The following is a 23,037-nucleotide window of genomic DNA, read 5'->3' on the forward strand; positions in this document are numbered from 1 at the left end:
AAACAAGTCATTTGACAGTAGTTAACCAAATCCAGGCATATCTGGGGGTTCTAGGAACACCAAAGTGAACAAAGCACAGTTCCTGACTCCTGAGAGCTGTGTCCTAAAACCTGTGATCACACTATTGGTGAGCAAAAGACACGGCAAAGCACCAAGGTAACATTTATTTGAAACCTGCACTGCCCACGGACAGCATGCAGACAGTTAGGGGTTCCTGTGATGGATGGAGTACAACCCTTTATCAGTACCAGCTCCAGCACAAGGACTGCCGGGGCCCCTCATCTGAGTGCCTGGACAGAAGTACGCACACTTAGGTGGCACACTCAGAAAGGACCAGCAGCAAGAGATTTCAGAGTATTTGGCATGAATTTGTTTGCAGTTTAATTAGTAAGTTGCACACAGCCATTTAAAAAAAATCTGTACATAGCTTTTTAGAGGAAAAAAAATCAAATCTATCTTTCCTCTTACCAGACATCTCCCACAAATGTCTTCCTTATCCCTCCAAATATACATTACATCTCCTTTCCATTCAAAAAGGAAAATAAAAATTAAAACATCCAAATTCCTGCAGAGGATGGTGATAATGGCTCAGTAAATTTCTCTGAAGGAATTTTTCCCATATGAAAAGGAAAATACTACCTAGCTAGTTTTGAATTCTAGAGTCATTTGATGACAATTTTCTCAATTTCTCTGAATGGAACATATGAATTTTGTAGGAAGACTATAAGACAATTTCACACACAATCTTTAGCTACAAATTAATGCAACTGTTAAAGTAACTACGCTTCCTTTACGCATATTTTTATAAGGCATCATATTCAACATAATGTGATACTGACACAATTAATTTAAAAAGCTGACTTTTTACAGTATTCTGTTAGCATGTTTTCCAGGTCACCCATTTAGGACACCCTGAATTTAAGATGAAAAGAAAGGATACAGCAGGATAATGGAAACTTTGTTTTCCTAAAAGCTAAAAGCAGTTTTAAAGAAAAGATCACGGCCCATTAAAAACTTCAGTGAAGAGTTAATTTAATCATCACAATTCAAAAACTTTAAAGGTTCTTTTCAAGACAAGAACTGTAATTTAGGTTAAAACTAGAAAGGCCAAATATACTTTTCCAGCAAGGGTGCCTAGTGTTTCCTTCCAGATGCCCTTTCATCAGAGACAAGTAAGCAAATGACTTAAGTAAGCAAATGACAACACAGGCATGGATATTAAGCTGACACCACATTTAATTTGTAAGCGTGGACCTTTGAACACTTTCTTCCTCTTTTCACAGAAATGCTCTGTTTTCTGATGATGCTTTTTGAAAAAGCAGCAATTTCCGTTCTAAGTTACTTTGACTCATAGGTTCTACTCTCATAGAAGGGACCAACCTGCCTACAAGCATGTTAACAATCAAGTGCCACATGTTCCAGCTGTTGCTGCCAACGAGGACAAAGAGCACTTGAAAAAAGAATCCTACTGCCTTTCCAGGTCCACTGCATTCAGTCTCCTCCAACAAGGCTTCCTGAGCTTCTCCTACTCTTCCTGACCTCTGCTGCTACAGGTTGAATTATGTTGTCCCAAAAAGCTTTGTTGGCATCCCAACCCCCAGTACCTCCAAATTGATCTTATTTGGAGATAGAGTCCTTACAGAAGTAATCAAATTAAAATGAAGTCATCAAGATAGGACCTGATCCAATGTGACTGGTGTCCTTGAAAACTGGGCCCAAGCACACATAACCTCATGAGAGGATGAAGGTAGAGATCATGTTTGTTTCTATGAGCTGAAGAATGGAAAGACCACCAGCAAACCTCTAGAAGCTAGGGGGAGTGGCCTGGAGCGGATCTCTCCCTCCTGGCTCCTGGAAGGAACCAACTCTGCTGCTGACGCCTTGATCTTGGATTCCCAGCCTCCAGAACTGTGAGGTAACACGTTTCTGTTGGTTAAGCACCCCAGGGTGCGGGTGCTTTGCAACAACAGGAGCCCTCGCAGACTCACTCAGCTTCTCTAGTATTTATCCTGCTTCCCAAGTGCCATGCCACTGTTCCATGCTTTCCTAGGATTCTAAGCTGTCTAGGGGCAGGGAGCATGCTTGGCACTTCATTAGGGTGCTCATGACCTCTGGCCCAGTGCCGGGCTCTACTGTACACGACAAACAAGCACTAGCTGAACTGACTGGTGAATGCCACCAGATAGCAGCTGGGCAAGTCACAGGGAGGGTGGTGGCTGCGTCAACCACTACCACTTCTCCCCTGAGACTGCATGTGAGTCAGAGCTCTGAATGAGTCAGAGCTGACTTCTCACTGACAGCCAGCTCACTGCTTGGTCTCCAGCAAAGAAACAATATCAAATTTTAAGAAATTATAAGAATGACAATTTTTTCTTAATATTGCTGAGGTTTGCTGCTGCTATTGCTGTTCTGAAGATAAACAATTAGAGATAACTTTATTCTTGTGCTCCTATTTTCTTTTATTGTAAGAAAAGAAAAAAAAGGAATAGAATATATATTAAAATATCCCAGCAGCATTATTTGTGAAATTGGAAACAATATCAATATTCAGCAGTAGGTGGGTGTTAAGCAAGTAAGAGCAGAGGAAAACAGCTGACTTCACAGCTATATAAAATTACAAACATGTAGATTATGTTAATAAGCTTAAAAAAGTATATATAAGTACGCTGAATAAACGTATGCTGAAAAAAGAACTAATCACAATAATGTAAAATTCCAAGATCATTGACTATGTCTTTAACTTCTAATTCTGAATTCTGTTCCTCTAAGTAATATTTTAAATTTCCTAGCCTATCCTAAGACTATGATATACACAATATTTCTGCCTTTGTACAGGCTGTTTAGATTAAAACACAGTGTCTAGATATAAAAATAAGTCATTATGCTTCCAAAACAGCTTTTAAAAAAGACTTCAGCTGAAAAGAAAATCAAAAAGGCTTGAGAAAGCCTACTGTGGATTTTACTATCCATTAAGACTTGTAATGAAATTTTTTGTTTCTCTGAAATTACTTTACTATGAACACAGTGGGAAAAAATCATGGGCCATGTTTTGACTAATCTGCTCAATCCCTAGGATGTGTTTTAAGCTAGTGAGTAAAATATAACCTACTACGTTAAAAACTTGAAAACTGTCGTAGAGGTCAAAATTGAATACATTTGACATAAATTCTTTACACATAATTAATTTATTAAATATTCATGAAACTAATTAGGTGAATAGAAAGATATAAAATTCTCTTACATTAGATATGCTTTCATTCTAGTGGAACATGGGGAAAGAGTCTCTTATTCTTAACTGTGCAAAAGCTGATCTGCTTCAAATTATAATAAAGAAATTTAAAGACAATTTCCACCCCAGCCCTATAAATTTGTGATAGTTTCAAAAAAACTGTTGTTTTTTTTTTTCAAAATCTTACCCAAAATAACCATTTCATTTCAGGCACTTGATATCAATATCCATCTGTGTTTATATAGCACAATTCTCTAAGCATAAAAAAATTTTATGCATTTAATATTTTATGGTATTTCCTATATGTCATATTATAAACCAACTAAAATAGTATTTAATAATAGGTGGATGAAAGGCCAAAGAGAAAGACAAAGATGCTTAACTGCAGGCATTGAGTCCTGTTTTTGGTTGAAATTATGAACTGTTTTATAAGGACATGTGACCACAAATTAAAGTCAACATTTTTGAAAAGTAAATTCACAGTCTGCGGATGGCAGTTATGCATCTGTGTGGTTGAATAGAAATAAATTTAAAAATACAGATTATAAGATTTTATTATTTGTGAGCCAATTATATGTACATGTTTCATGTTTATTTACACATAGGAATCAAAGATTAAAAAGCAGCTTAAAACGTGCGATACAATATTGTTATATATTAAAAGGAACCGAAGCAGTTCTACATTTAAAATTTGCTTTATTGGCACACAAGGTACTATGCAGTCATTTCCTTATTAGCAATGACTAACCAAAGAAGTTACAATTCTTAAATAAATGAGTTCCTTACAACTATTAATCAAGTGTTCATTAATGAATTTGCATGGATCTCTGAAAAGGTATATTATTGTTATTTCCCAGTTCTTCACATGAGCCTCTGCTGCTCACGTGAGCATTATAGCATAAGAAGTCTTTGTTTTAAATTAGAAAGGAAAAAAGGTTAATTAAAACTTTGCCATGTCAACATCGAATATCCCAAACACTCAACATGACATCATCTGCAGATACGTTATCATTCATTTCTTGGTTTTCTGTCAAAATATCTCCGGAATGTTTTCTTCTATAAAGAAACAAAAGAACAGGACTACTTTAAGCTTTTTTACTAGCTGACAGAGTAACCTATGGGGTGGAAAGTGAATCTCTAAATTGGCTAATGTGACCTAGTAGATGCCTAATGTGACTGTGGAATACCGGATGAAGTGGGAGAAAGAATCTAAACTCAACCCTAGTAGCTGAATGTTTTAAATATAAGAGTCAATGGGGTGCCTTTCTCAGTCAGTTAAGCAACCGACTCTTGACTTCTGCTGAGATCATGATCTCAGAGTTGTGAAATCGAGCCCATGTCAGGCTCCACACTGGGCATGGAGCCTGCTTAAGATCCTCTCTCCCCCGCTTCCCCTCCACCTGTGTGTATGTGTGTGTCTCTCTCTTTCTCCAAATAAAATATAAAATAAATAAAATAAATAAAATAAAATAAATAAAATAAAATAACATTATAAATTAAATTAAATTACATTACATTACATTAAATTAAATTAAATTAAATTAAATTAAATTAAATTAAATTAAATTAAATTAAATTTAAAAAGAGTCAAATGGTAGCCTTCATATATAAAATACAACTTAGGGAGACATAGATAGACAAATAGGGAAAGAAGGGAAAGATCTTCCTTAAATAGAATACCAACTGTTAAAAAAATACTGGAGCTAGTTAATCATTATTTCTCCACCAGCATAGCAAAACTGAATTGGAGCAAGATTAATTTAACAAAGGCTAACACTAGCGAGTACAGGCCCATGAGTAAAAGAACACTTAGATTGTATCAAGCTATCCCCATAAATTATTTATTAGCTACAAAAGAAAAATCAATACGCTCACGGTGGAGATATCTACCATAACACCTCAAGAAAAAGACTGATGTAATGACACCAATAATGTATATCCTAATGTGATACCTGAGAAAGATACATCACCTCTGTGATACTCCTGCCGGAAGTGCATGATCTGAATCTAATAATGAGGAAACATCAGACAAATCAAAAACTGAGTTACACTCTAAAAATTCTACAAACCTCAAAATGTCACTGTCATGAAAAAACAAAAACAAAAAAAAACAAAGACAAAAAGGGGCTGCAGAATTGTTCCAGATTAAAGCTAAGTAAAAAGACATGAAAGCAAAGTGTGATCCTAGACCAGAAAAAAAAAAAAAAAAAAAAAACTGCAAAAAGGAAAATTACTGGTGCAATTGGTACCATTTGCAAAAGATGTATAGATTGCAGTATTGTATTCACATCAGATTAACTGATTTTAATGATTGCACCAAGTTTTTGTAAGAAAGTACCCTTGTTCCTAAAAGACCACAGTGAAGTATTTGGACTAAAGAGGCATGAGTCTGCAACTTACTCATATGTACGTGTGTGTGTGTGTGTGTGTGTGTGTGTGTAGAAAGAATAATAAAGCAAATGTGACAAAATATTTTAGTGAATTTAGAAAGAGAAATTATGATAATTCTTTGTATTATTCTTTAATTCTTCTGTTAGCTTGAGCTACATCTTGCTCTTGGGTGAGACGCTAGGGAGAAGTAGCAGAACCCATCCCAAGGAGACCCTTCTACAACATTTGTAAGTCAGCCAATCCCTGCTAATACACCTCTGATGATGAAGAATGTAGGCTGCCTGTGGATGCTCCTATACTGCCTCTACTTGAGAAAGGATTTTTAAGATAGATTGCAATAAATGTCACAGATATATTTAAAAAGGGGGTGGGGAATGCCTGGGTGGCTCAGCGGTTGAGCGTCTACCTTTGGCTCAGGGTGTATGTGATCCCAGATTCCCATATCGGGCTCCCTGCATGGAGCCTGCTTCTCCCTCTGCCTGTGTCTCTGCCTCTCTTTCTGTGTCTCTCATGAATAAATAAATAAAATCCTAAAAAAAAAAAAAAAAAAAAAAAAAAGGAAAAAAAAAAAAGAATCGGAGCTAGAAAAACAAGATTCATGATAAAGAAGAATTTCCTTAAAAATGGGGCTCAAACTAGCCAAGGCTTGTAAAATGCCCTAAGGTGTCCTATTCCAGTCGCTGATACGCGATCGTCAGTCTATTTGGCCACTACACTCTTTATCACCTAGCTCTCCTGATCTGATGTCTCCTACTACAGCCCTGGCTCTGTCCTTCTTTCTTTAGTGCAAAAGTGGGAAAACCATTCAATCTTTATAATCCTATCCTAAAAAGAGTCTATACCAGAGTTTCCTAAAGTGCAGTAGTAAGCTAGCTCACGTTAGGTAGGACTCACTCTACACAACTCATGTTGTTCAGTTAACCTTTGGAATAAATATTTATCTTTACAGATATTTCCAATATGTGGCAGGTGATGTGACCATTGATGGTAGTAATACAAATTCCTTTTAGGACATACTTATTTAAGTAAACAGAAAACAAGGCAATTTAAAGAAAAATGCTTAAGTAAATAATATGGCAGTTGCAAAAATAAAGGATGTGTAAACTACTGAGGTTTCAGGAAACACTGATGCTATGCATTTCACATTTTCAAAATCTGACTTCCAAAGCTAAAGAATTACAGGACTATATTAATTACATGAAAATTCTTATGGAAAATAACTGGCTGAAGTCAGAGTTTCTTTTATAGCAGTAAAGATAATATTTAGAAAGCACACTCATGCTTTTTTGAAATTATAGTGAAAACACAAAGATAATCTTGTAAAAGATAAGGTAAATTATCACTTTAACGTTTAGAAGAAAAGCAGCGTCTCAACATAAATATTTTAGGCCATGAAAAAGTCTGGAAAAAAAGTCTGAAGAGGAAAAATGATGTAACTACTTAACCCCAAATATTTATTTATATCTTCCTGTGAAAACAAATATACTACTCTGATACAAGTTCTAGGGAAAATTTGTGATGGCATATTTAAGCTACTTCGATTCTTAACAAATGATCTTATGGGATGAAAAATCCAACCTGTCTTTAAAGAAGAACCCCACATGTTTGGTTCCCAAACACCAGGCCTTACCAAAGGCTGCTGTGGCTGCATCGCTTGGAGACCAAGGGTCTGACTCTGGGGCTGCGGGGTCTGCTGGGGCTGGGGGGGCTGCTGCATCTGCAAGGAAAAAAAGGATTAGACACTCAAACAGAGGGGGTAATACAGCTCAGTCTCCTCCCTCCCCCTATATACCTTGCATCTAATTACCTTGATGAACAAAAATGATAAACAGTTACCTCCTGCATCTTTGTCTTGACAAACATTATTCATCTTTCTTTCAAGGTAGGACCTAAATCTCGTCCCCTTGTAGGCTTCTTGGACCACACAACCCCAAGGAGCTCTTCCTTCCATAGTCACAGTGTTCACTGTCCATATTACCCTCTGGTGTCCTGGGACATCTTTTTATACTTAGTGTTTTTAACACCTTTCGTGTTATTTGCTCTTGCATCTAATTTATCCTATCTTTTATACCAGCAGGTTGGAAAAGGACTACGAAGTAATTACCTTTTTAGCCCCTAAGGCATCTGGAAGAACTCCTGAAGATTAATTTTTTTTAAAGAACAATGTAGATTTCTTAAAGAAAGCAAAACAGGGAGAAGAAGAGGAGTAATTCTTGAAGATCAGAATTTTTTTTTTTTTTTTTAAGTAAGACCTGTATGTGAGAAGTTCTGGCAAAAATTACCAGCATAAAAACAAATTATGTCAGTGACCCAGTTGGCTTAAATAAAGAGCCCTTAGTAAACACTTCCAAGTCACAGAAGAAATACAAACTACTCATCCACTATGTGGGACGAAGAGGAGAGGAAAATATTAATAGGTGGTTGGTCTCAGTGACCTTCAACATTTCCTCCACCCACGGACTTCCTCTGGATGATGACAATGCCAGACTTCTTTTTATCTTCTGCATTTCCAACCTGGTTTGCATACTATCCCCCCAAATTATTTGTCTTGTTTAGGGCAAGGTAATAAATAGCTATTACCAGATGGTATTTCCCACAGGTGCCAATACTCATGAATATGGAATTCTAGCAAGAGGTCTGGGCAGGGTCCTTCCCAACTGGGCCAATGCAAGTGGGACCAGAACCATAAGGATCGCAATATAAAGCCAATTCTTCATTTGGTTTTCTGTGAATTCTTCTAAGAAAAATCAACCTAACTTCGTAATTATCAATTTGTTCCTTTATGGTTGTAGTCAATCACAAAGAAAAGAGTAAGTATAATCCTTTTTTTTTTTTTTTATGGTTTAGATTTTCTTTTTTGTTGTTGTTCTTGTTTTTGGTCTTTCTAATATTTTATCTGAACTCAATTTGCCAACATATAACATCCAGTACTCATCCCATCAAGTGGAGTAAGTATAATCCTTAAGCAAAAGCAAAACCCTTTCCTTTATCTCCAGGGAATTTGTGGTAATGAAAAAAATTACCAGAAGGGCATATTACGCTACTCGGAATTAAAAAAAGAAAAACAAGTACATATTAAAAAACAAACCAAAGGAAAAAAACACTTTCAAAATGTACAGCCTTGAAAAGGCAATAGAAGACAGGAAGTAGTAAATAACTAATGTAATAACTTTCCTCTGTGGTTTGGAAATGAGTAATTTAAAGCAGAGGGAAATATAAATATCGGTCCTATAAAGTTCTGAAACATACCCTCAGAATCTGAGATAAAATTACTTATGAAAATATCATTATAATTATTCTTAATATTACCAAATGAGTGATTTACTTATATTTTCTTATTGAACTCTTACTACACATTTAAGAGGTAGGTGCTATAATTATTTACATTTACTTATGACAAAACTAAGGATGACAGGGGTTCTTACCATGCTGGAGATAACAATTATACTGTGAGACTGAGCATTTGTAGGCCACACTTCCCCTAAACCAATTACTATGTTATCAATTTTGTGATATAACCTTTTTTTTTTTTTTTTTTTTTACCATATAACAGGTAACAGTTGAGGTGCAACTAATGACATCTTAGAACTAATGACATTTAATCATTACAGAACTTTTTCTTCTGGAGGATTTGTGTTGGCTTATGCCTATCCTGGAGGTACTGTCAACTAGAATTTTGGGGATCACACTGAATTCAGATTTCAAACCCATTTGAACTTGTGGTTCAAATAATGAGACAAGATATTTTTTCTTCCCTCCAACCAGGGTCAAGGTTGAGACATGCAACCTTGCAAGGTTTACTGTCCCTTTATGCAGGACAGGTTTATTGAACTCATTCCAAGGGTATGTTGGGTACCCTAGTTCTACTAGACTCCCCATTTTGGGTGGTGGTTTCTTTCTTTCTTAGTAACACATAAAATGACAGTGCATCTCAAGGTGAATTGCTGAGAAGAATCCACCATACAGACTTATCAGACAATATCCAAACAAATAACATAGGACAAACTTGCTAATAATGAACTTTACAAATGCCAACAGGTAAACATAAATAGCCTATATTCCCTAAGTGAGTAAGTTAGAAGTAGAAATGTGTCCAGAGGAGGAATCCTTTGTCTAAGGTACTTAAATATTTACATCAAATAAATGGAGACACTATGAGATATCCCACCCATCTCACTCCAACTTCACAGCTTAAATGGGACCAGAAGTGTCAGAGATACTGTTTTGGGTTGTAGACAGAGCTCTCTGGGAATCTGACACAAGCTGTGGACAGCTCAATCTTGCTTCTGTTTGTTTTCAAACACATGTAAAAAATTTTGCATTCAAATTGCATGGCCTGTAGTTAAAGAGTGAGTGGGTGAGCTGACGTTTACACTATTAAGATAAAGGCAGCCAGTTACCCTCTCTCGAACCTCTGTCAAAGGGGAAAGATATTCTGCATAATGCACCCTCCTGCCCATGACCTGGGAAAAGCACCGAGAAAGACGACTCTGGCCAAGTCAGAACTAAATTTCACCGGCTGAACTCCTAGTGTCACCCATGCTGGGGGTTCCTGAGAACTTGGTAATGAAAGCCTGAGTGCCTCTTATTTCTTAGGACTGCTGAGACCCCCCCTCCTGCGCTGCCCTCACCCCCAGCCACAGACCTGGAGGAGCCTCTGCTGCTGTCGAACCTGCGGCTGCCTAGGTCTCATCGGGTCCTGAGGCAGGGGCACCGACGGAAGGCTGGGATGCGTGGAAGTCAGCACCGCATCGATTCCTCCACCTACCAGAGGGCTCTGCTGAAGGGACTGATGATTCAGTCTGGTAAAAAAAAAAAAATAACAACTTGGTTTCACACCCAGGCAAGCTGGCATATTTTTAATCAGTGCCACAGGCACATTATGTCCATACATACATACACACACACACACACACACACACACACACACACACCAAAACCGTGTTCAGTATTCAGCTGTACAAAATTCACATGCAATAGAGACCAGTGATTAAAGATAATCTAGGTTCCCAGGGAGAGATGGAATCACTGGACAAAGGACAGCAAGCGTGCTCAATACAAGGTAAAAATTGCAATCATGTTTAAATTACTTTTAAAAAATATTTTAGTAGTTTTTAAACAATAAGTGACACTACTTGAGCATTTATTCTGGAGAAGGAACAGTTTTAATAAGAGTCTGAAAAGTATTATTTCATTTACTCCCCATGGGAATCCTCTGAGGTCGGCAGTTTTATTATCCCCATTTTATTTATTTAAGACTTTTAATTGAAAGATAGTCAACATTTATATTTTGGACAGTGATTTAGAAATGAGAAACAGCTCAATTTTTTTTTTTCAAACACATATAAGAAATTCTGCATTCACATTGCATGGCCTGCAGTTAAACATGAGTGGGTGAGATTCAGCAATCCATTATGAAATGCTCACCACGGAAGGGGAGCTACCATGTATACCCTGCAAGGTTATCCCAATAGTCCTGACTATACCCCCTATGCTACACATTTTCATCCCTCTAACTTATTTTATAACTAGAAATCTGTACCTCACAATCCCCTCACTTATTTTGCCCTTCTCTTTGTTCTTTTCCCTTTGGCAACCACCAGTTTGTTCTCTGTAGGTCTTAGTATGTTTCTGCCTTTTATTTGTTTTCTTAGAGTCCACATCTTAAGTGGAATCTTATGGTATCTTTCTCTGACTGCCTTACTTCAATTAGCGTTATACTTTCTAGCTCTGTCCGCATGGTCATGAATGGTGAGAAATCATTCTTTTTATGGCTGAGTAATACCCATTCTATATATTAAGGGCATCTTCTTTTTCTATCATCCATTCATCTTTTGATGGACACTTGGGCTGCTACCATAGCTTGGCTATTGTAAATAATGCTGCAATAGACATAGGGGTGACTTTGAATTAGTGTTTCTGTTTTCTTTGGAATACCCAGTAGTGGAAGTGGAATTACTGGATGGTACGGTATTTCTTTCTTTTCTTTTTTTTTTCTTTTTTTCTTTTCTTTTCTTTTCTTTTCTTTTCTTTTCTTTTCTTTTCTTTCTTTCTTTTCCTTCCTTCCTTCCTTCCTTCCTTCCTTCCTCTCTCTCTCTCTCTCTCTCTCTCTTTCTTTCTTTCTTTCTTTTGAAGCTCCACACTGTTTTCCATAGCAGCTGCACCAATTTACATCACTACCACCAGGCCACAAGTGTTCCCTTTTTCCCTACCTCCTTGCCAACACTTGTTGTTTCTTGTCTTTTTGATATTAGCCATTCTGGGATAGCTCATTGTGGTTTTGATTTGCATTTTGTTATTCCTATTTTAAAAATGAGAAAACAGAGAGCTAGAAGTGACTTCCCAAAGTTAGCCAGGAAAGAGCACAGGTGGGATTTAACACCACAACTGTTGAGCTCTGAAGTTCAAGTTCAATATGCTATGCTCCACTTAGAATAATAATACAATGCATGTTTCTCCAAATTTATTTATTTTCCCAAATGTGCTACCATCAACCATCCCAACCTGCCAGGCAGTCAACAACTGACTGCCAACACATGGAAGCTAAGCTGCTGTCTGCTATAGTTAAAAATTTTGCATGAAAGTTAGTTCTTTTAGACCTATGCTATCCAACAGAAGTTTCTACAATGCCTAAAATGTTCTACAGCTGTGCTGTCCATTAAGATAGCTACTGGCCTCCAGGACCAGCTATATCATTTCTGGATCCCAGTATGAAACAAAAATGCAAGGCTCCTTGACCAAAAACTAGTAGGATTTTCAAGGTGGCAACAGCATATCATTAAATTAAGCACACAAGCCTTCTAAACACAGGATACTGTGTGACTGCACGGGTCCCACATCTTCAAAGTGGGCTCTGCTTGGCTGCACATGGTTACTAAACACTCAAAATGTGGCTAGTGTGACTGACAAACGCAATTTTTAATTTAATCTTGATTAATCTCTAATTTAAGTAGACACATGTGCCTGGTGGTTACCATACATCATGTCTATGAGATTCAATTACAGCAAGAACTGAAAAAGAATGTTTGATGATCCTCTTTTGCCAACCATACCTGAAAGCAGAAAAGGTGGAAACTAAAATACAGCAAAACTCTTATGTGCACCACGCACACTGAGTATTAACGATGACAGACTTTATGGCTCCAGTCCAAATATTCTAGTAAGACATTGCTAACAGTAACCAGTAATTTTTTCATATTAAGATATTTTTAGCCAAAAATCTTTTTAAAAGAGCGGAAAACACTGGAGCTAACATACTGCATCTAAAATATTGCACTCATACTATGGCAGATGTGAGTTTAATTACAGGAGCCTTAAATGAAATAAACAAGATAGGACATTGCTTATTTTGATCCCCTATCTGGATGCTACTAAAAATGAGATGACACAATGCAAATTATATGCAAATATGCAAGCTCATAAAAGTGATTATAAAGCACCATGCCCTAGACAATGCAGAACAAAGACAAGGCTTTGAGCGTCTACTATTGCAATCATTATTTCCACATGTATCACCTCTGAGAGCCAGTCAGGGGCTGCAGGTATGGCGATGCCTGCTGCTGAACATAGCCATTGGGCTGCTGCTGCATCTGTCTGAGTCTTTCCATTAGCGCCGGGTTGGAATGTGTGGCTGGATAGGTTCTGGAGTTATAGTTAGGAGACAAGACCACGCCACCAGCCTGCTGCTGTGGGGTCTGCTGCAAAGGCATCTGCGTTCCATACATCGTATAGCCCTGGGGCATGGTCTGCAGGAGGGCACAAGAAGTCAATGTTTCAATTTACCACCAACTTTGCTATCACTAAGCTATATGGGGCAAAAACAAAGCCAGGAGGTGCTCCCTGAAAGTCACGGTTCCCTGAGGTTCTTAAAAGTCAACATAGGAGGAGGACTATTCTGGAGGCAAAAGGCTAGTGGGAAAGCTATCTAGATAAGGATGAACTATCTAGATAAGGATGCATCAGAAATTTCCATTTAAAAAAAAAACATGGGGCACCTGCATGGCACAGTCAATTGAGCACCCAATTCTTTTTTTTTTTTTTTAAGATTTTATTTATTTATTCATGAGGGGGGTGGGTGGGCAGGCAGAGACACAGGCAGAGGAAAAAGCAGGCTCCCTGCAGGGAGCCTGATGTGGGAATCAATCCTAGATCCCAGGATCACCCTGAGCAAAGGTAGGTGCTCAACGGCTGACCCACCCAGGGGTCCCAAGCATTCAACTCTTGATTTCAGCTCAGGTCACCATCTCAGGGTTGTGAGACTGAGCCCTGCAATGGGCTCCCCACTCAGCATGGAGTCTGCTTGGGATTCTCTCTCCCTCTCCCCCCTTTGCCCCTCCCACTCGTTCACTCTCCCTTAATATATTAAAATAAACAAAGAAACAAACAACCATGAATCCTCATTTGGTTAAGGGATCAGTTTTAGAATAAGTTGAGTACTTTGAGGGAAGGAAAGACAGGTTTCTGTATAGAAATAATCAGGCAAGCATCTATACCTCAAGTGCACAGATGACATCGATGTTCAACAGATCCAAAGCACCATTAATGTCATTTCCAAAATTAGAAAGAAAAGCTACCTATGTCCATTGTAAATCAAAATGATGGAGTATACTTTCCGGATATATGACTACACCTACACTTTGGATCTGATGAATTTGTCTGTAGTAACTAACCAGTTATTTAAAAAAGAAAAAAGAAAGAAAAAAACAACTCACACCAACAAAACAAAAAAAGCCCCACCACACCAAAAAATAATACCTTAACTGGAAAGTAAGGGTGTAACTGGGGACTATTTGATACCCTCTAGTCCTGGTTGGACTATAGCCCTTTTCAGCACTCTACCAATACTCTTGATTATTTAATTTTTCTATTCAATATTAATATGACTGCCTATTCCCCCTAAATCCTGACACCTAATGTAAATGAAAAACCTGAAGTTCTGCTGAGTGACTATCTGCAACTTATAGAATGGAATACTGATTTAAATAGAAGAGGCCTGCTCTTCAATCCGCAAAGAACCACATTCTAAGGTGGTTTAATGGCTCTGACTTGGAAGCCAGAGTAACGCATAATAAACTTCCAGCCAGCAGCATGCGTGGATCCAGCTGTGGGGCTCAGTGCCTGTGAGAGCCAGTTGCAGATTGCCTTTTAGCTGTGGGCACGGTGCAAACTGTTAGGCCCTCTAGCACTCTTGCCACCATCTCTGTGCTCCTCGTTATGAGAGGGACAGAGTAAAAGTATAAAGATGCAGAAACAACAAAATCATTAGAAAAAACAGCTCAAGAGTTGCTTTATATTAAGGCAAGTCTATCATTTGCAGAGCGGCTACTACGGGTCTGGCATGATGCATGATGCTGGCTCCACAGGATGTCTTCCGTCCTCACATTGCTCATCTCTATTTTACAAAGAAGGAAACCAAGACACAGAATAACTCACGCAATGTTACACAGCTAGTAAATTCCAGGAATTGAGACATGGTCGGATTCCAAGGCCAATTACCTTCTTTTTCTAGCATGATTCCTCTTCAATCCTATCTTTTAATATGATAAGTTCGATCATGAATTACATTGTTATTCATTATAACAAGTACTCTGGGACTGTGAAGCATTTCAATACCTACCATCATCATCAGTAGAGAGGTTATTTGTATTTTTAATTCAAGAGCTTTCTGAAATGTTTTATGCTCTTTAAATTAGTGAATCTTAAGGCTTGTTCATCATCGGTAATGCTTTTTTTGAGATGTCAATTATAATCTATAAGTAGAAGTACTGAGTATGTTCTAGACCCCATAAGGAGCAAATATCCCATTTAATTAGTTGCCCGCTTTAATTAAGGAACATTAAAAATCCAGCAGCAAAAAAAAAAAAGGGGGGGGGCGGGGGAGGCACCTGGGTGGTTCCGTGGTTGAACTTCTGCCCCTTTGGCTCACGTTGTGATCCCAGGGTCCTGGGAATCCAGTTCTACAGGGGGCTCCCTGCAGGGAGCCTGCTTCTCCCTCTGCCTGTGTCTCTGGCTCTCTCTGTGCATCACTCATGAATAAATAATTAACATCTTAAAACAACAACAAAAACCCAGTAGCATCTACAAAGCAAAGCAAATGCAGGTACCTGTGCTTGCTGCAGCCCTGGATACTGGGGGAGCTGAGGGGAGGGCCGAGCTTGTGCAGCAAAGAGAGCAGCCTGGTCCCCTGGTGGCCCCTGGAAAACAAAGCCAAAGTGGACTCTTGATCATAACAGCAAGAACTTGATTTGCACTCCTGGCTAATTACCCGGATGACCCATGACACTAAATCTTATTAGATGATTTACACACCTTGGAGATTTCCAAACTGCATTAAGTATAACTTCTCATCAATTTTCTATGTGTGTAGAGACTATTAACCTTATTTCTCCCAAAGACTATAGATGTTTCCAACAATAACACAGACATAAATACAAACCAAAATAATCAGTGGTCTACTTATGAGAGAGGCTCTGAGATAGCTTTCCCTGCATAGAAATGCCCCTCTAGACTGAAAGGCTCAATAAGTCTCTAAGGGTGAAATCTGAAAGCACAGAGCTGTACCATTCTGTTCCCATAAAAGAAAGAGAATATGTAGTATATACAAATTTCATGACTTTTTAATGAAGTTTCTTCATAGTGACCTAAAATTATCTATTTAATCATGTAGTCAAGAGATGAATTTGGTATCTCCCATGACTAATCTTCAATTAGAATACAATCGATAAAAATTTACATTAATAACAAATATACTTCTAATGAAGTACAAAATAAACCAATTAAAATCTGCTCACCAAGTCTTCGTTTAATGCATGTGTTGCCCTTTGAAAAATACATAAGAGCAGCTGTATGTGTTTTATGTTATGGTGCCAGAAGCTATTTCATGGAAGCTTGTGATAATCATCACAAAAAGAGGTCCAGCTTCCAACCATCCCTGGTCTTTTATAGGACTTAGTAATTATAAAGAATGGGGCTTATTCCAAAATATTTTACTATTGTTTTATAGAATAGATGTCCTCGTTTTTCAAAAGTGTTAAATTATATAAAAGCATTTAATGTGCTTGAAAAGTAGTGTAGACTTTTCTAACAGAGAGAAAACAATTAATTTTAAAGGGTGAACACAACAATTATTAAATATCTATTCTACACCAGAGATTGGGCTTCTTGTTCTTACTCCCATTTTCTCACAAGAACTCTGCAAACAGGGAGGATCAGCCCTACTCATTTTTCTTCAGAGAAAAGCCAGGCTTAACGAGCTTAAGCTGCTTAGCAAGCTCACTGAGCTAGACCTGGCAAAGCCATTATCTGAACTTAGCCAGGGTTTCTTGCCGTTATGACAAGATGTCTCCATATGTAATATTAAAAATGGAAATATTTAAATCCTCGTGTAGTGCTTATCCTTTAGTGGCATACAGCCTCTAAAACTCACTCTAATAAAAAATGGAGAGAGGAATCTCTAGTAAGACTTGTTACTGAAATACCGAGACCAAATGTATACATTATATAGTAAAATCCTTTCTCTGATCTTCATATAAAATCAGTTGAGTGCATTTCTTAAGGTGACTGTCCATCCAAACATGGGCCAAATGCAAGTTTCTGAGAGTGCATATAATAGCTTCAACAAGAATCCAAATTTCCACAATAGGGTATCATAAAGATACTCTCAGCCTTTAGCTGATTAACCTAAGTGCAATTATGTCTGTATTTACTTGGGTCTAAGGAAAAGAGCCCCAACTCCTTCCATGAGAACTCACTCCATGGCAGTGTGGCCATCCGGAAACTACAACTATTTCCCCCAGAATATTTGAAAGGCTTTTGTTCTTCCAAACACTGCCAAGGAGTCCTTAGGTCAATCACATCTTAAAATGCCACTCCTCAATCAGTGGTCTCTGAAACATAGCGTATCGCTTTTTTGTGGGGACAAATATTTGCATATTATCATTTTTACAGAAAGAAAGAAAAATGATTTATTTATATGTGAGTTAAAATCCTTGAGATCCATAAGTAGTTTACAATTCTCACACTGTGTTTTGTCTTAGAGGGAAACAAGATGTGTATGTGACAGCTGCACATGGGTGCAGAAAGACAGATCTTTTCAAACTCGTCACTCTTCCTTTGCTTACTGAAGCATCCTATGAAAGGAACCATGACTTACACATGGAGAAAACTAGAATACTAATAAGGTAAATATCTGAGTTACGGGGCAACACTCTTATTGCCAAGTAAAAGTTGAGACCATGGACATTTGAGAAATAAGAAATATGAATTTAAAAGTACTCTCCATAAAAAGAAATTTACAAAATTAACATGTAAAGAAAAACTAACTTTCAAAGAAACAGAGAAAGGGTTAAGAAATCTCAAATATAGTTTTTACACTGTAATATTCATGCATTCTCTGTCAATCGTTTTTGTTTAAAGGTAAACTTTTTATTTATAAACATACTATGTTTCCTCCTACCACCAATTTTTCCTGACTTACTACTTAAGTACAGTAGGTAGCAATTCAGATATGCAATCTTCTTCCTGGGAAAAATCAAACACTCCAAGCTGGCCAGTAGTCCCCATGTGCTCTAGCTTTATCATCAGGTTTCTTTGAATGAAAAATACCACAGTCTCTCCCACAAAACTCAAATGCTCTACTTTTGCCCCAGAAAAATGCTAGAAACGCATTATACCAACTTGTACAAATAGCTGAATTATTTGAATAAAGAATGAATAAGAAAAGTTCTTTAGGGACATGACTTTATAAATGCTGACCAAGGACCACAATGTGGGATAAGCAAGGATACTAAAGACTAAGATTTAGTAAGTTTCTTAATGATGGCAGTGGTTTTGCTGCATTAAATCTGGAAGAGACTATATAATGTATCATTCAAACTGGGACAGGCCAGGACAAGAGATGCAAAGTGGAACCATCCATACCTGGCAAATCAGGACATATGGTCAACTTGATTACATATAATTCATTTATCTGTAATTTTCTGAAAACTTTCTAAGATTTCATTTATGTGTAAGCAGTTTCGAGCATGGTGTTTGGCACATAGTAAGTACTCAATAAATATTGAGAAAATCTAAGATTCAATTTGGTTTTATATGTTAACCAAGAGTTCCAGAAGTAAATTGGAATTTATACTTCAGCATAGTTTACCAAGTGCTTTCCAATTGCCCCATATTTTTCAGCATACTCTTTTGTTTTGAAAATACAATTTTAATTTTTAGCACCTATCATTCTAACGGTTATTTGTACCTGCATTAACATCTGCAAAGTAGCTGAATTTCCCCCCTTATCCTGCTTAATGGAGACAATCAAAGGTAACTTAACTTCTTATTTTTAATGTGTGCAAAAGGATAATAACTCAGGAGGCTGGTTTTTGACCAAATATTTGTACCTATCCAGCTGCCATTTGAGTTTGAGCACATGCCTAGAAGAGAAAATAAGACGTGTCTGTGCCCCTGCTCAAGGTCCCATGGCTCAGATACCTGACTTACACATGCTAAAGGAATAAGCCACAGTTAACTGGGAAGTTTTGGCAACTACATAGACTCTACATTGTTACCGGAGGTAAATTCCTACTTGTGGTCTCTCTAGTTTGTTTCTATGCACTTTGCTTTGGGCTTGACTCTATATAGGAAACATAACTCCACTGCATTTTTTTTTTAAAACTTCCACTTTCTAAAAACTTAGGAAACTGCTATTCAATTCGGACCCATTTTTCCTGGCCTTCATAAGAACAATTCTCTCTTACTACTTTATCTGTAATCAGACAAGTGAAGTATCTGAACCCAAAGAGATGGTGATTCAAAGGGCTTTTGCATAATTTGAAATACATGCATCCAGTAAGTTTAAAATTCTTGATAAATCATCCTCAATTTTCATTCCTCTGGGTCTTGTTCTCTTCATTTAGCGATTACTCCCCCTCAGTCAACTGGAAAAAAATGTGAAGATCTCTTTCTACAAGAGAATTAGTTATGCCTCCAACTAGCTGACAGCCTGACAATCAGCATTTCAGGGTCCAGGATTTTCTATTCACTCAGTTCACTAGCAATGAATTTTTGAAATCCCTATTTAGTAACTTTTCAATGGTGTTTTAGTGTCTCAAGCACAGAAGCAAACCATACCCTAAAAAACTGTGGCCAGATTTTGTGACTTTGTTTCTGATAATGCTGATTTAAGGAAAAAAAAATCCCCCAGTAAAAATCAGTGGGTAATGTTATATGAGTCACCTAGCAAAAAGGGTTTTATTTGTGACTATTCATTTGGAAGGTACTGAGTAATGGTGCCCAAGGCTAAAATAACACGTGGTGTGAACCAGAAACTGTTGTCATCACATCATACTGGTATATTTTGATTGCAAGTAATAGACACAGAGAAAATTCTATAAATATAAGAGGTCCAGTTGACCACCTATGCTTGATTCTTTTAAAATGCTTTTATATAAAATGTAACTTGGTTGGGAATCAATTAACAGTAACATTAATGGCTGAAACAAACTGATTCATTCTAAAATAAACACCTCACACAATAATGAATTTTTCAGAATTATTCTTAATAACGTGTCCATAAGTGATGAATATATGACTGGTTGAGAATATAAACACTTACTACATTCTTAATAATGGAGAAAATTAAAGGAAAATAAGAATGGTGAAAAGGACAGCAAAGGTATATACATACATTTCCATTAATTTGAATGAATATAAAAAGCATAAAAACCTTATGACTTTAAACACTTGTTTGATAAATATTTGTTCTTTTAAAAAATCAATGATTGATGCAAATTCTATTTTATCAAATTTACATTATCTAAACAAAATGCCCAACAACAAACATAAGCTATCTCCAAAATATTTTTTAATTTGATAAACTTTATTCAAGTTTTTAAATAAAAACCTCACCTGCTCTCTGTGCACCACAAAGTGTCAAGAAAAATTAATAGAAAAATTGATTATTTTCAGAAGTCCCCAAACTTTTCTTATCTGAATAACTATTAAAGAAATTGCCTACATGACAAGTATTTAATAACCTAAATATTTTCAAAAATTGAACACGCAATTACGGACATTTTCACCAATGTACAGAAAACGTTACCCATTAAAATTGGCAGTGAAACAAGTTGACTTACATTCACATCTGAGATGTGTGCTCTTTTTTATTCTAATGCTTCTTGGGTTTATGTTGTGGGTTGGCTACCTGATACAGAAACCTATAAGTAATTTAATGCAAAACATGCATTCTTAGCTAGCCCAGGCAAAGCAAAAGAGGTGAAGTCTTATGACATGCATGCACAAGACCTACGCTCAAAAAAAACATCTTCTCCGTCCCGGAAAGAAAAGAGAGATGATGCGTTCTGTTGAGAATTTCAGAATAGCCAGTGAGTGAGTGGGATGTGATGAGAAGGGTGTATTTCATAACCACAGTTGGCATTATCTTGCACTGGCCTATGAATCAGCATGCCATGCGTTCCTCTGCTAATGATGTAAATTACCACAAAGGGAAGCAAGAGCTCAGGAATAAATGGGTTCAAAACTGGAACTGAGATGAAGGTGCAGGAACTGGTGTATGTTCCCAAGCCCAGGCCATGAATGTCCATTGGTTTCTATACCGTTACACATAAATGATGAAAATCATGAGGCAATCAAAGGGAAAAACTTTCAGAAATAAATCCCATCATATTGAACATGGTCGATGCATTCATGATTCTGTGTTACAGTCTCAAACGTAAACCAAGTGAATTACAGTGAAATGAAGACTATAAGTTTTACCAGCTATAGAAGAATAACCCGCTTCTCACTTTGATGTTCAAAGAGTAATGCTCTAAAAATTTACTTAAAAAAAAAAAAAAAAAAAAAGACAGAAAAAGGAATGACAGCAGGGGTGTTACCATTATGTTGTCAAAGTCTTCCAGAAGGGAGACAGCAGAGTTACAGAAGTCCTACAGAAAGGGGACAGCAAGAAAACGGCAGACAATACAGATAAGATTTTTTTAGCCTAATGATGTAGGTAGCCACAATACATATGAAATAGTTCATTTTAAAACAATGTTTCAGGGAGTCAAGACTGAAAAACCCAGGCCCTACAGAGGCTTCATTAATTCATACACCAAATGACATCACTATAGACTGGACATATATGGTAATATTCATGTAACAGGAGAGCAGAACCCAGAAGTTAAATGGTGACATAAAAGAAGTAGGGGCACTATCAGACAGACACTTGCTGTACCTAAGGGATGTTGGGACTCCACTGTGAGCAACAGGCTGTCAGAGTCCTCCTTGCCTACCGCCAGTAGGACAGCACAGGACATGCGGGGCACATTAAACACACAAGACATTAAGTGAACAAGTCTGCGGGTCATATATTGTTGGAGGATATATAATTAGATAGATAGCTCCATCCTAAGTGCAGGTGAAAACTGGGCATTCTGTTAACCACACATTCAATCAACCAAAACGGCCAACAGATAGTTATAAGGTCACCAGTGTCTACAAACTGACAGGGAATCTGATTTAGAAAAAGCTAATGAGATATTAAAAATTTTCGGCTCACTGAGTTTTATAGATAGAGATAAGGCAAAGGATTATCAACCGTCATAAAAAATTTATTATTATACTAAGGACTAAAAATTATAGGAAAAAATTTCCCAAGCAAAATATCTCTTCTCACTGTTTTTGGTGTAGGTATATAATTCACTGCATCCATACATTTGTATTTGGATCCGACAACCATCTTTGTCCACTCTTTCCACCCCCTACTCTTCTCTCTCCTCTCTCCTAAAAATTAAGCTGTACGTTATTTTCTAGACATTAGGTGCCTAATTTCAGCAAATGAAATAAACATCTTTCTCATCATTCAAGTAGATAGAGACATGCCAAATATTAATAAGCAAAGCACTCATTTCCCTGGACATGATGGGTTTCCATCCAAGGAACAAAATGATAGTGTTCATGACATATTTACTAGTTTAGGGGTTTTCTCCAAAGTTCATTTTTGCTACTGACACGTATTTAAATAATACTGTTTGAGTGAATGCATTAAAAGTAATTGTCAAAATTCAAGATGTGTTTCAATGAGGCTATTCTGCTCACCTTTAGCAAATAAGAATAAAATCATTGTGAAATACACTCAAATTATACTATCAGGGGAACTGCAGAAGGGAAACTTTGAATAGCTAATAAAGTTATAAAAGATGCCTAAGCTCACAGGTAATTGGGAAATACAAATTAAAATGTCCTAATACTGTTTCACCTGTTCTGAATGAGAAAATCATGATCTGAAAATATCAAGGGTTAGTGGGGATGTGAAGGAAGAAAAATATTCTTTCATTACTGCTGAGAATCATGACCACTTTGGAAGTTAAATCAGCATTTCCAAGTATATATTCTCTTTTCTTCATATGAGCAGAAGGAACATGTTTACTGGT

General features: G+C 37.1%; 1 protein-coding gene across 7 annotated transcripts in view; it reads right to left on the minus strand.

Annotated features, from left to right (window-relative positions):
- Positions 1-23,037, minus strand: part of MED12L (mediator complex subunit 12L) — a 323,177-nt gene that overhangs the window by 10,949 nt on the left and 289,191 nt on the right. For 4 of the 7 annotated variants that reach the window (XR_012014723.1, XM_072792271.1, XM_072792270.1 and 1 more), the window contains 5 exons: positions 21,499-21,549; positions 15,724-15,813; positions 13,136-13,365; positions 10,266-10,422; positions 7,251-7,337 (listed from right to left, as the gene is read on the minus strand). Coding sequence is in view for 6 of the 7 variants with exons in the window: in XM_072792271.1 (XP_072648372.1) it covers positions 7,251-7,337; positions 10,266-10,422; positions 13,136-13,365; positions 15,724-15,813; positions 21,499-21,549 (615 nt within the window). In the remaining variant the exon portion in view is untranslated. Of the gene's footprint in view, positions 1-3,665; positions 4,286-7,250; positions 7,338-10,265; positions 10,423-13,135; positions 13,366-15,723; positions 15,814-21,498; positions 21,550-23,037 lie in introns of those variants that run through there. The other 3 variants (XM_072792275.1, XM_072792272.1, XM_072792273.1) reach the window with 2 other exon arrangements.

The sequence above is a fragment of the Canis lupus genome, chromosome 22 (genome assembly GCF_048164855.1).
Source record: "Canis lupus baileyi chromosome 22, mCanLup2.hap1, whole genome shotgun sequence".
In the NCBI taxonomy this organism is placed as follows: Eukaryota; Metazoa; Chordata; class Mammalia; order Carnivora; family Canidae; genus Canis; species Canis lupus.